Raw genomic sequence first — 13,644 nt, forward strand, 5'->3', positions numbered from 1 at the left:
CCTTAAACCTTACCTCAAGGTTCATTTTATCTACTTGAACCTGTTAGAAGACCATGTCTTTTCTTTAATGAAATAAAAAACATTTTTGCATGTTTAAGCAGCATGTGTGTATTAAACGTAATATTTTATGGTATTTTTTTTCACATACTATATTAAGGAAGACTTCCCCAAAGATCCATTTCTGACACTAGAGTGGCTCCATCACATACAACAAACAGCTCAGAAGAGCAAATTTTTTAAACTAACCATTCTTGTCACATTAAGACAACAGAAGTGAAGCTATAGAGATTGATAGTTAATGAGGCGCAAAATTATTTTTATCCTCTGCCATCTATGGCTTTGCTTATTAACAGGCATTCTTTTAGAAAGGCTAAATTAGAAAGAATTGGAGTGGCAGGAACACAATGGTATTAGTCTTAATTAGCTGAAGTGAGCAAAGCTTAGGCTGGTACAGCTTAAGTCATAGCCTGAGAGGAAACAAAAATCTGTTAACATACTGTCTACAGCAATTAAAAGAATTTCTTGAGGAAAAATAGCAACAATTCTCCCCTTTTAAATACTCTGAAATAAATCCCAAAGGATTTTATTCTCTCTACCCATATAAATCAAACAGAGCTGTAAGAGAGTTTTAAGAGTTTCTTTACAGTCATCAAAAGAACTGAACTAACAAAATTTTATAGTAAAGGTTCACGCAGTTCAGTTCAGTTCAGTCGCTCAGTCATGTCCAACTCTCCGCGACCCCATGAATCACAACACGCCAAGTCTCCCTGTCCATCACCAACTCCCCGAGTTCACTCAAACTCATGTCCACAGAGTCGGTGATGCCATCCAGCCATCTCATTCTCTGTCATCCCCTTCTCCTCCCGCCCCCAACCTTTCCTAGCATCAGAGTCTTTTCCAGTGAGTCAACTCGTCACATGAGGTGGCCAAAGTATTGCAGTTTCAGCTTTAGCATCAGTCCTTCCAATGAACACCCAGGATTGATCTCCTTTAGAATGGACTGGTTGGATCTCCTTGCTGTACGAGGGACTCTCAAGAGTCTTCGCCAACACCACAGTTCAAAAGTATCAATTCTTCGGCGTTCCTACTTAATTTTGATACTGAATTTACAAGTTAAATTCACCATTCATACACATTCACAAATTATATGTGCCAGAAACGTACTTTTTAAAATACTCAAGACAGTTTTGATAACCAATTAAGTTTTAACTGAATACATGTTTTTACTTGAACTGGAAGAGTCAGAATTTTGGTGTTCGTTCATACTCTAGAAATAGCAAATTTCACAAACAATAAGCTTTAGAATATAGAAGGAATTAAATCTGCCAAATATAATTTAATGAATTTTATAAAAAGATAGCATAATATACATTATACAATTATATAATACAGCATAACAACATTCACAGTTATAAGTGTGTTTTTCCCTATACACCAAAAAATTTTTAATACATTAAGGCAGTTTAACAAACTTGGTTCCATTTTGAACCATTCCAAATTTTAATATCCAAGTCACATTATTCAAGAGGTGCAAAAACTGGTAAATTTCTTCTTTGTGACTACTCTTTAGCACATGGCTGTCTCTTGATGACCAAACTGAATATTCTAATTCAAATCATCTCAAGAAACAACAGCAATGCTTAAATTTTCAACAGATCCAAGTTCAAGAACAATTGGACACACAGTTTGTACCTGAAGTTTAAGAGTTTCAGTGCTCAAAGCTGAAAGCCAACAAATGTCTCAATGTTCCTGGTTCTTGCTTATCTTTTTCCCACAGTGACTGATGGTTGCATCAAAAAGACTGTGTGACATGAAGACCAAAAATCAGATGGTGATTGGAACTGCCCTAGGAACACGGCAATCATAGGCAGACTGACAACACACCCCAGTGTGCTCAAGACACTCCTAGTTTACACCTATTATTCTGAGGTTATTATCAACAGAATCCCATTTCTCTCTCAAAAGTGCATTATAAGCAAAAGACCCAGAAGAGCCAACATGATAGTCAAGGAGAAAAAACTGAACTACTAATACTGCCCAACTTCAAGACTTACTATAAAGCTACAGTAATCAAGACAGTGTAACATGGCAAAACAAAAACAGACAAATAGACCAATGGAACAGAACAAAGAGCCCAGAGAGACCCCCCATAAATATAATCAACTGACCTTTGACAAAAGGAGCATAAGCAATACGATGGAGCAAAGACAGTCTCTTCAACAAAAAGTGCTGAAACTGAACATACAATGCAAACAAAAAGAAAGGAACCTAGATACAGACCCTACACCCTTCAGAAAGACTAACTCAAAATAGATAATAGACCTAAATGTAAAATGCAAAACCATAAAACTCCTAGAAAATAACATAGGAGAAAATCTAGATGACTTGAATATGGCAATGACTTTTTCGATACAACACCAAAAGCACAATCCATGAAAGAAATAACTGATAATTCAGACTTCACAGTTTGGGAGAAGATATTTGCAAAAGACATACCTGATAAGAGACTTATCAAAAATACACAGAGAACTCTTAAAACTTAACAACAACAAAATAATCAAATTAAAAAATAAATCAAGCACCTAAATAAACACTTCACCAAAGAAGATATACAGGTGGCAGACACACCACCAATATGCTGACAAATAGGCAGAGCAACAAACTCTCATGGTTCAGCCACTTTGGAAAAGTTTGGCACTTTCTCAACAAATGAAATATACTCTTATCATATGATCCAGCAATCACATTCTTTGGTATTTATACCCAAAGGAGTTGAAAACTGACTTTTACACAAAAACCTGCACACTAATTTTTACAAAAGTTTTATTCATAATTGCCAAATTCAGAGACCAATATGTCATTGTTCAGGAGGTGAATGGACATATTAACTGCAGTACCTCCAGACAATGGAATATCATTTAGTGCTGAAACAAAAGGAGCTATCAAGCCATGAAAAGACATGGAAGGATCTTAAAATCATATTACTAATGGAAAGAAGCCAACCTGAAAAGGCTATATATTATAGTATTCCAAATATAAGACAACCTGGAAAAGGCAAAACTATAGAGATATTAGTAGTAAAACGATGAGTGGTGTGAGGGAACTGATGCAGAGGAGCACAGAAGTATTTGGGGCAATGGAAATACTCTGTATGAAACTATTACAATGGATTCAAATCATTCTGCACCTGCCCAACCCCACAGAATGTAGAACACCAAAAGTGATCATGTAAACTGTGACTTTACACATCAATGCAGGTTCATAAATTATAACAAATACACCACTCTCCTGAGGGATGTTGATAACTAAAGAGGCTATGCTTGAGTAGGGAGCAAGCAGTAGATGGGAAATTTCTCTCAAATCTGCTGTGAATCTAAAGATGCTCTTTAAAATTAATTATTTTTTAAAAAAGACTATAAATGATATATAAGAATAGAATGGTGGTCATTTTGTGACGACTCCTGTGACCCCGTTGACTGTAACCCACCAGCCTCCTCTGTCCATTGGACTCTCCAGGCAAGAATACTGGAGTGGATTCCCATGCCCTCCTCTAGGGGATCTTCCCAACCCAGAAACAGAACCCAGGTCTTGCGCAGTGCAGGCAGATTCTTTACCATCTGAGCCACCAGGGTATCAAGGCAGTTTATGCCTTTTTCGTTTCTCACTAAGCCTTTGGGCACATCTGCACTGTGGCACAAAGCCATAATGATTAAAACTGAAGGCACTGTCACATGAACTAAGCCTGGAAGCACCAAACCCTACTAGAGCTCACTGTATTTACTCTCCATTGCTATTTACTCACAACTAAAAAAGAAAAACCAGCAACAACAAAACTGTTTCACTTAAGTTCCTTAATGCAACTAAAATAACTATTTTTACTATATTTCAACCCCCAAGTATACTTCCTTTGAATATTCTGTATGAGGAAACTAGAAGAACATATAAAGCATTTCTGTAGCATACGGAAGTACAAGTACAGCGAGATGCAATGATGCTATTTTTTAAGTTGGGAGCTGACACAGCTAATTTCTTTTTTTCAAGAAACACTAGTTTTACTTGAAAGAAAAACTGACAGCAACCATGGTATTTCAAAGTTGGGTATATGGCAGTTTTCTGAAAATGAACTAAGTGTGCCCATCACTTTAAAGAAATATTTTTATTTTATATTGTACTATATTTTATTTACAGTGTCATGTTTGTTTCAGGTGTATAGCAAAGTTATACAGTTATATATATATATATATGAATCAACAAAAGCAGTTCCCGTCTTTTGATGGGGAGCTTGTGGTTTATAATATAAATGGCATTATTTTGAGAGAGGGATAACTTAGGTATGGCATTGGGCTTTTTTTCTTTTTGCAGCTTGAGGCAGTTGTAAAATAACTTAATGTAGCTTTTTGCAACTGTGTATTCTATAGTATTTTTTTCATTTAGTGAAATTTTAACTGTTAATGTTTATGGCATTATGCTTTGTACCATTTATTAAATAAAAATTTAAAAAAAAAAGAAAAACAAACTGACAATGTTTGTTTAGGAATGATAAAATTCAAGTTTTCAAGCAAAAATTAGAATTTTGGAAACTCTATATCCACAACAGTGAGCTTCATTGCTTTCCAATACTTAGAACACTTTTCTGATGAGATGTGGGGGGATGATAATGACATTTTATCCTGTATCATGAACAATGTGTCAAATATTTAACTCAGTGAACCAACATCTTCCAAGTCATCAACATATGTTACAAAATTACACATAGGTTAGAGAGTCATTCAAAAGTCCGCTGATAGATTCTATTTTGCACCTAACCTCTCAGAAGCTACCACTTGTTGTGTTTTAGCTTAGTACCAAATTACCTGAAAAAGCTATTAAAATACTCCTGCTTTTTCAATTATCTAACCGTGGAATATTAGATTTTCTTCTTATGTGTAGTTTTAACTACATATCACAACAGATTAAATTTAGAAATAGATGAGAATCCAGCTGTCTTGATTTAAGCCAGACATTAACAAGAATTGCAGAAAAGTGAAGCAATACCAATCTTCTCACTAAATACTTTTTGTTCTAGAAAATAGTTATTTTTAACAAATATATATTAACATACAATCACTTTTTAAATTAATAAATCAACATTTTAAAAATGTCTCAGCTTTAATTTCTAATATGACAGTTTTCTAGAACCCAAAAGAAAGTACTTTGAGGTTCTTGATTTTAAAGTGTAAAGTGGTCCTGAGACTCCCCCCACCAAAAAAAGAAAATAGCTGACAATTGAAGATACAGCAAATTACTAAACAAATGGATAATACAGTCAAAGAAAACATAATAGGGCATACAAATTTTAAAGGTGGAACAGACAAAGGCAAATGACTTATTTCACTGTAGATTTAATTAGAACTTGTTATCAAGAGATGAAAAGGTTGTAGAAGTTTAGGTTATCTTAATCAGGCTTTTAAAAGCATACAATGAGAAGACATAAAAAGCACTTCCAATTTTATGAGGTTATTTACTAGGTACTAAAGTACCTAGAAGTGAAGATGGACGGCAATAGGCCTATAGTGCAGTGTTACAGGATACAAGTGCTTCCTCTTCACTTCATTATGAATGATGCAGAAGAGAATAAGAAAAACTATCTTGTTTAAATGTAATTATTTCTATTATTCTAACCTCTAAGAAAGAAATTAGAATGAAGTGTTGAGTGAAAGTCAGCTAGATATATTAGTTGCAAGACTATTTTGTGATTTAAATCATTGGTAATATTACCATCTTGCGGCAAAATCTAGTATTGCAATTTTGAATGACAGAAAGTGGAAGTGTTCTGGCTATTCTTTTCTCAAGAACTATGTTTTTGATAAAATTCAGTCAAGTATTTCACTCTTCCACATTGACCACACTCCAAGCCACTCCTAAGGAAAAAAATCTTTAAAATTCTTTAATGATGAAAAAAGAGTAAAAGAATGTTATTTAAATGCAGAAATAAAAGGAATGCCCTAATAAAACAGTAAAGTTAAAAATGAAAGCATAGCCAAAAAAACAAAATTTGATGGAAAATGTTTCAGTGTGTCAACTAAGTAATTAAAACTGCCATGGCTAATTCTTAAAGCGCAATATTCTACATTTTAAGCACAGTATTAGATAAAAGCTATGCTTGGTAACTCAACACTGTTGGTTTCATTTTTATAAGTTATAATTGCTGCCACACTTAAATTCTCTCATCTTGTTATAGAAGAGGTACAAGCCTCCTTACTATTGTCCCTTTACCTTGGCCCACATGATTTTCATGTGAATTTTTCCAAGTATAAAGCCTCTTGATGAAAGTGAAAGAGGAGAGTGAAAAGGTTGGCTTGAAGCTCAACATTCAGAAAACAAAGATCATGGCATCTGGTCCCATCACTTCATGGGAAATAGATGGAAAAACAGTGGAAACAGTGTCAGACTTTGTTTTTTTGGGCTCCAAAATCACTGCAGATGCTGATTGCAGCCATGAAATTAAAAGACGCTTGCTCCTTGGAAGGAAAGTTATGACCAACCTTGATAGTATATTAAAAAGCAGAGACATTACTTTGCCGACCAAGGTCCGTCTAGTCAAGGCAATGGTTTTTCCCGTGGTCATGTATGGATGTGAGAGTTGGACTGTGAAGAAAGCTGATCGCCGAAGAATCGATGCTTTTGAACTGTGGTGTTGGAGAAGACTCTTGAGAGTCCCTTATACTGCAAGGAGATCCAACCAGTCCATTCTAAAGGAGATCAATCCTGGATGTTCATTGGAGGGACTGATGCTAAAGCTGAAACTCCAATACTTTGGCCACCTCATGAGACGAGTTGACTCACTGGAAAAGACTCTGATGCTGGGAAAGGTTGGGGGCGGGAGGAGAAGGGGACGACGGAGAAGGAGATGGCTGGATGGCATCACCGACTCTGTGGACATGAGTTTGAGTGAACTCCGGGAGTTGGTGATGGACAGGGAGGCCTGGCGTGCTGTGATTCATGGGGTCGCGGAGAGTCGGACACGACTGAGCGACTGAACTGAACTGACTGATACCATAAATGATCCAGTTTGTATTGACAATTTAATCTGCCCTTGCAGACATTAATCTATTGAATTCCAGCTAAATCCAATAAAACCTACTTGTGTGTGTGTGTGTCTGGGCATGTCTGTATCTAGGTGTGTCTGCTGGTGTGTGCCTCTGTCAGTGTCTCTACCTGCCTGCGTCTCTGTGTATCAACAAGCAGATATATACACATTCACGTATCAGGACAGCATAATGATTGTAAGAATCAGGGGAGAAAAGAGAAATAAAGGCTAGAAAGACATAATAGTATTGCTAACAGCTAACCTTTCCAGTATTATGGACAAATATTTCCCTTAAAAGCAGAGATCTAGATTCAGTAGGACCAAGATGAGTGACAATACGTGTAAGGTCCATTTCTAGACATCATTTTATATCCAAAACTGTGAAGCAGCCTGAATAACCTCCATATCCCTGTTTATAAAAGGGATTGTTCACAAAAGCTCCATTTTGCTTCCAATTCAATGGCAAATTTATAATACAGACAGACAGCAAGAAGAAAGAGTGCACAAGGTTGCAAGCACCCATCTTTCCCTCTGCTTCTTTACCAACAATGGTTGGATTACTCCTTGACTACCGCCAATTAAGTTTTCTGAAATAACCAGAGGGTACTCCCAATAGCCCATGAACTATACAACTTGTTCTTCTGAAGTATGGCTTTGTCACCTTTAGAGACTATAGAATTTTTTTTTAAAATAGTTTAAACAACTTTTCTCATCAATAATTACATGGCAGTGATGACTTATCCTGCATTCATTTATTTAACAATGATTTTTGAAGTCCACGCCCTTTTATCTTAAGAATATTACCCTAATTCAAAACCACCACCAAAGGAGAATTTGTTACAAAGACAAATACTACTAATTTACTAACTGGATCCAACCTGCTGATGATTGCAATGTTTGGTGCAAGCTGTGTGGCAGCTGAAGAGTGAACAGAGATGAATGAACACTATTTCTGAAGAAGTCTTCTGTGGCTTTAGATTGCAAAACCTTTGTTTCCCAGAGCTGCAGAGAGAAACAAAATGCTTGCTTTAAAAAAAAAAAAATTAGGATATTTACTGCTATTCTTTTAACTTTTAAATTGTCAACTGAAGTCTCAATAAATGGGTGTTAAATGCTAATTAAGAGGTCTGAATTATAGTTTAGCCATTTCTTAAGCTGAAAAAACAAAAGAGAAACTTTTACTGTCTACAAACCTGCTTCAAGTCTTTTAAGACTTGTTCTTCTACACCTTCTTCAGCAAAGAGATCCCTCACTCCTTCAATCACATCTTCAATTACAGATCTGTAAAGTTTAGCCTACATAAAAGCAAATGTTAAAAGTTTTACATTCAAGTTGGAGTGTGCCCAGCCTTAAAAAACATGAAATATACACTTTCTAATCTTATATTTAAAGAAAAGCCACCACAAGGATTTTCACTAAATGCATCCTATTCCCAGTATAGTTTTTCATAAATTATGTTCATTTCAAATCCATAGTCTCAGTCTATCTATAAGGCTGAATCATAATGAGTGTGTAGGTTGCTCGTTCGAGTCTAACTCTTTGTGACCCCAGGGACTATAGTCTGCCAGGTTCCTCTGTACAAGGGATATTTCAGACAGGACTACTGGAGTGGGCTGCCACTTTCCTCCTCCTCCCAGCCCAGGGATTAAACTGGCATCTCCTGTGTCTCCTGCATTGCAGGAGATTCTTTACCTGCTTAGCCATCAGGGAAGCCCTGAATCACAATACTACCTGAAAATATGAGATAAAAATCTCAAGATGTATGCTTATTTTTATGTTCCCTGACTTCTGTGTCAGTATTTAACCTCCCCAGTCCTTTTTAAAAGGAAATTAATTTAAGGCAGGTGAAAATGAACCTTTTGTTTTCAGTTTACTCTTTTCTCAAACAGACCAAAAGAGCTTTTTTTAGAGTTTATTATTTCACAAATGTAAATAAATTCCAACTCATAAGTTTGGGGCAGGCATTTACAATAGTCACCAAAGTGCTTCTCACTTCCCAAACACACGTAATCCAAAAGATATCCTGAACCATGGTCAAGTAAACTGCAACAAATGGGAAATAGATGGGGAAAGAGTGGAAACAGTGTCAGACTTTATTTTTTTGGGCTCCAAAATCACTGCGGATGCTGATTGCAGCTGTGAAATTAAAAGACGCTTACTCCTTGGAAGGAAAGTTATGACCAACCTAGACAGCATATTAAAAAGCAGAGACATTACTTTGCCAACAAAGGTCCATCTAGTCAAGGCTATGGTTTTTCCAGTGGTCAGGTATGGATGTGAGAGTTGGACTGTGAAGAAAGCTGATCGCCGAAGACTTGATGCTTTTGAACTGTGGTGCTGGAGAAGACTCTTGAGAGTCCCTTGGACTGCAAGGAGATCCAACCAGTTCATTCTAAAGGAAATCAGTCCTGTTCTTTGGAAGGACTGATGCTAAGGCTGAAGCTCCAATACTTTGGCCACCTCATGCGACAAGTTGACTCACTGGAAAAGACTCTGATGCTGGGAGGGATTGAGGGCAGGAGGAGAAGGGGACGACAGAGGATGAGATGGCTGGATGGCATCACCGACTCGATGGAGGTGAGTTTGAGTGAACTCTGGGAGTTGGTGTTGGACAGGGAGGCCTGGGGTGCCGTGATTCATGGGGTCGCAAAAACACGACTGAGCGACTGAACTGAACAGAAACTAAGAAGGACAGAAACTAAACGAACCTTACCCTTCCATAGTCTGCAGAGAGTAAGTAACATCCTAAAAGCAGATTTTTACCAGATTAAAAATTGGTCAATATCAATCGAAAAATAGCCCTGTGAAATAAACTCAGTCCTTCATCTATGTAAATTGCGCTTCACTTCCACCATAGTCCTGGCAGTCCAGTGGTTAAGACAGCGCTTTCACTACTGGGGGCACGAGTTCAATCTCTGGTCAAGGAAAGAAGATTCATTGCAAGTCATACAGCGTGGCCAAAAAATAAAATAAAATAATAAATAAAATTTAAAAATTACTAAATGCAAAAAAAAGAGCCATGCTAATTATACTAACAATACTGGCCTGACCTAGTGGACTGATAAGAAATGACAAAATAGGAATGTAGTTGAATTGCTCTTATTTCAGCAATTAACAGGCCAAATTGAAAATTCTGTTATTCAAGGACTGCTTTTTCATACTACTCAGTAAATAAATACATTCATGCCAAGAGTAGTAAACTTATCCTTCTGAAGACCAAGGGTAAGCCTATAAATAAGCCAATCAGTAATATTTTAAGTAATATGTTATTCACAAGTATAAACAGTAAGATTAGGTGCTCTAGATTAGTTGCTTCTTCTAAAACAGTTTACCCTGATAAAGGAGTGCTAAACTGAGGCTTCAGTGTTGGTCTCAGCTAGTGTGATCACATTTAAAGCAAGGGGGGAAAACTCCTAGGGATAAAAACATCTTTTAAGATCTACCCTCAGAATGTAACAGCAGTCTTCGAAAATGATCCATTACAACACAAAATTTCAAAAGCAAAGTAGGAACTGAACGTACTTTCTCTTCTAGGACTACTGCTACTGCTGCTAAGTCACTTCAGTCGTGTCCGACTCTGTGTGACCCCATAGACGGCAGTCCACCAGGCTCCCCCATCCCTGGGATTCTCCAGGCAAGAACACTGGAGTGGGTTGCCATTTCCTTCTCCAATGTGTGAAAGTGAAAAGTGAAAGTGAAGTCGCTCAGTCGTGTCTGACCCTTAGAGACCCCACGGACTGCAGCCTACCAGGCTCCTCCGTCCATGGGATTTTCTAGGCAAGAGTACTGGAGTGGCTTGCCATTGCCTTCTCCACCTAGGACTACAGTTAGACTTTATATTTATCTTCATTATAATCAAATGGTATACATGGTAAATTCAAGTATAATTATTTTACATATCTTAAAACACACTAAAACCAGACAATGGATACACATTAAGATAACGTTTCTCTAGACATGAACTCTTTTATGCTGTGTATGTACAGGTGGAACCCATAAAATACCACAGATCTGGACAAGCTACATTGCCTTTTACCAAATGTTAACTTTTGACTTGAACTGAAAATAAACATGACTCCTTGACTTTATCTTTAATTCAGGTTTTTAAGATTGATAGACGGTCGCAAAAGGCCATTTAGCCTATCAATTCTCATGTGAGGTTTAGGTACTCCTTAGTGGTAGGAGAGCAATGTCTCTGTTTATCAATTTCAATTGTTCACTTAAACATTAAGATACTTAAAGATGGGAAAATGGAAGGGTGAGGGAGACCTCTAAAAATATGTGGTGGGGTAACAAAGCATCACATTACCTGCTATATCAGGTAAATAATACAGCTTAGAATCAACAGCGGGCATACTAAAATTAAGGGCTACAATTAAAAGTACAACTGAACTTAGTAATTCTAAACACATAGGAAACTGGAAGGGCTAAGGTGCATTCCACCTCTAACCACCATCTCACATCCATATTCTAGAGGACCTCAGTTTGGATGAGAAGCGAGAAGGAGAAGAGGAGGGACACCTGCTCATCTGATGGGAGCCAGATCCAACTTCCAGGTGAGCTGCTGGCTCTAATCCGTTTCCTCCAACACGGAGGCGAAGAACAGCCGAAGCCCCTACGGGAGAGGGCCTCTGAATGTCTGTGAAGGGCCAGGAGGAAAAAAAGTGGCGTGCGGAGCTCCACAGTCATGACCCCAGGGTCACACTCCCTCCCCACGGGGCGCAGGCCAAGAGGCCAGGCTGATGAGCCTCACTTACCACCCGGTTGACGCAATCCATGACACCGGCTCCAGCGCCCCGCTGCTTGCGCCTGCGCAGCACGCGCTGCATCACCGAGGACGGCCTCCTGTGGGCTTTGAATGTGGGAGCACGTTGTCCGTGCAACTACGTCAGGACGCTGAGGGCGGGGCAGGGGAGGAGAGAAGGTTAATACATGGATCAGGGTTAACTGGAGATTCGGTGCTGAGGCCGGGGAGAGGTTGGTCTGCTGGAGCAAAGAAACCAGCTAAAGTGGGATGGTTAATTCCGGTGTAACCAGCTTTGGGCTGTTCACATGACCCTTAAAGAGCCTTTATTTTCTCAAGTTGTAAAATAAAGGCTACAAAAATAGGGGATGAGCAATGCAGTGGTAGATTCCAGTTCACTTTACCTTTGAAAAGAGAAGAATTAGAGGTGTCTGTCCTCTCCTACTAATCTTCATTCCTCTTCTTAGGCCCCACTCACAGCTGAACTCCAGTATGTAACAAGAATCTAACTCTTCTAAGATGGGTTCTCAAAGTGTGGGACAGCAGGAACCACTTCATCTGGGAAGCTGTTAAAAATGCAAATTATTGGGTCCCACCCCAGACTTTTCTGGGCCTCCCTGGTAGCTCAGCTGGTAAAGAATCTACCTGCAATGCAGGAGAACCCAGTTCGATTCCTGGGTCGGGAAGAGCCCCTGGAAGACTTAGGCTACCCCTCCAGTATTCTTGGGCTTTCCTGGTGGCTCAGATAGTAAAGAAGCCACCTGCGATGCGGGAGACCTGGGTTCAATCCCTGGGTGGGGAAGATCCCCTGGAGAAGGGAGTGGCAACCCACTCCTGTATTCTGGCCTGGAGAATCCCCATGGACAGAGGAGACTGGCGGGCTAGAGTCCATGGGGTTACAAAGAGCAGGACACAACTGAGCGACTAAGCACAGCACAGCACAGCCAGACTTCCTGAGTCTGAAACTCCAGAGGTGGGGACCTAGCCTTCTGTAAGTTTAACATTCTCTCCAGGTGATTCTGATGGGCACTTAAATGAGACTTGGTGTCCCAAAACTAAGATTCTCAGCTTTGTCTGTACACTGAAATCACCTGCAGAGATTATTAAAGGTTTGGCACCTGGGTCTCTCCCCCAGAGAATCTATCTCATGTAACCAAGGTGGAGAACCACTGCTAAAATAAAGTCAGCATCCAAATACCACCCAGGCTCCTTTTCCTCCTCAGGCAGAAATCACAGTCTCTTGACCTCCTTCCATTGAAGGGTAAAGCATCCAGGGGCACAGCTTGCCTGAGGCTGAAGGCAGATGTAAGCACAGATAACCTGGAGGGTTAGATAAGGGAAGAAGTCATCTATTGCCAGTACTCTGCCTTTCAAAGAAGCCTTTCTATCCTATCAGATAGGTCCTGACCTAACCAGAAGACTTAAGTTAGTTAATGATTAAAAATCCTATCAGGTTTAAAATTAAGTATTTGTGCATGTAGATTCAGTAGAGCTACTTATACCGAAACATTCTGTATTTGCTTTGCCTGGGTCAGGTACCTTATGGTTGATGAGTTTCAAGAAGCTGATTTATACGAAGCTCTTTAGAAGATTTTCCTATATTGAAAACTATCTGAAATTTCTTTTTCAAAAAGTAAAGAATTTTACATAATAATTTTTAATGATTGTATCTCTACCTGGCAATTTACCACCAGAATTATTCAAAGTGACATCTTACACCTAAAAATAGAAAAGCTAGAAGCAGTTATTGATTCCTGCTGATATCAAAATATCCAATTAAATTATTCAACCTGGGAAATAAGCTGAAAGTTTTCTTGTTTATAATTTTTTT

At 38.5% G+C, this 13,644-nt stretch overlaps 1 protein-coding gene across 3 annotated transcripts in view; it reads right to left on the reverse strand.

The window, feature by feature from the left end:
• The window catches only part of GTF2A1L (general transcription factor IIA subunit 1 like), a 51,923-nt gene extending 40,076 nt beyond the window's left edge, over positions 1 to 11,847 (reverse strand). Inside the window, exons 1-3 of one of the 3 annotated variants that reach the window (XM_088841494.1) lie at positions 11,827 to 11,847; positions 8,263 to 8,364; positions 7,948 to 8,071 (exon numbers count right to left, since the gene is read on the reverse strand). In XM_088841494.1, coding sequence (XP_088697620.1) covers positions 7,948 to 8,071; positions 8,263 to 8,364; positions 11,827 to 11,847 — 247 coding nt within the window. Of the gene's footprint in view, positions 1 to 7,947; positions 8,072 to 8,262; positions 8,365 to 11,548; positions 11,759 to 11,826 lie in introns of those variants that run through there. The other 2 variants (XM_088841495.1, XM_088841496.1) reach the window with 2 other exon arrangements.
• Positions 11,848 to 13,644: the final 1,797 nt, after the last annotated feature.

The sequence above is a fragment of the Moschus berezovskii genome, chromosome 11, assembly GCF_049115385.1.
Source record: "Moschus berezovskii isolate FMDL1 chromosome 11, NW_MosBer_1.0, whole genome shotgun sequence".
Classification (NCBI taxonomy): Eukaryota; Metazoa; Chordata; class Mammalia; order Artiodactyla; family Moschidae; genus Moschus; species Moschus berezovskii.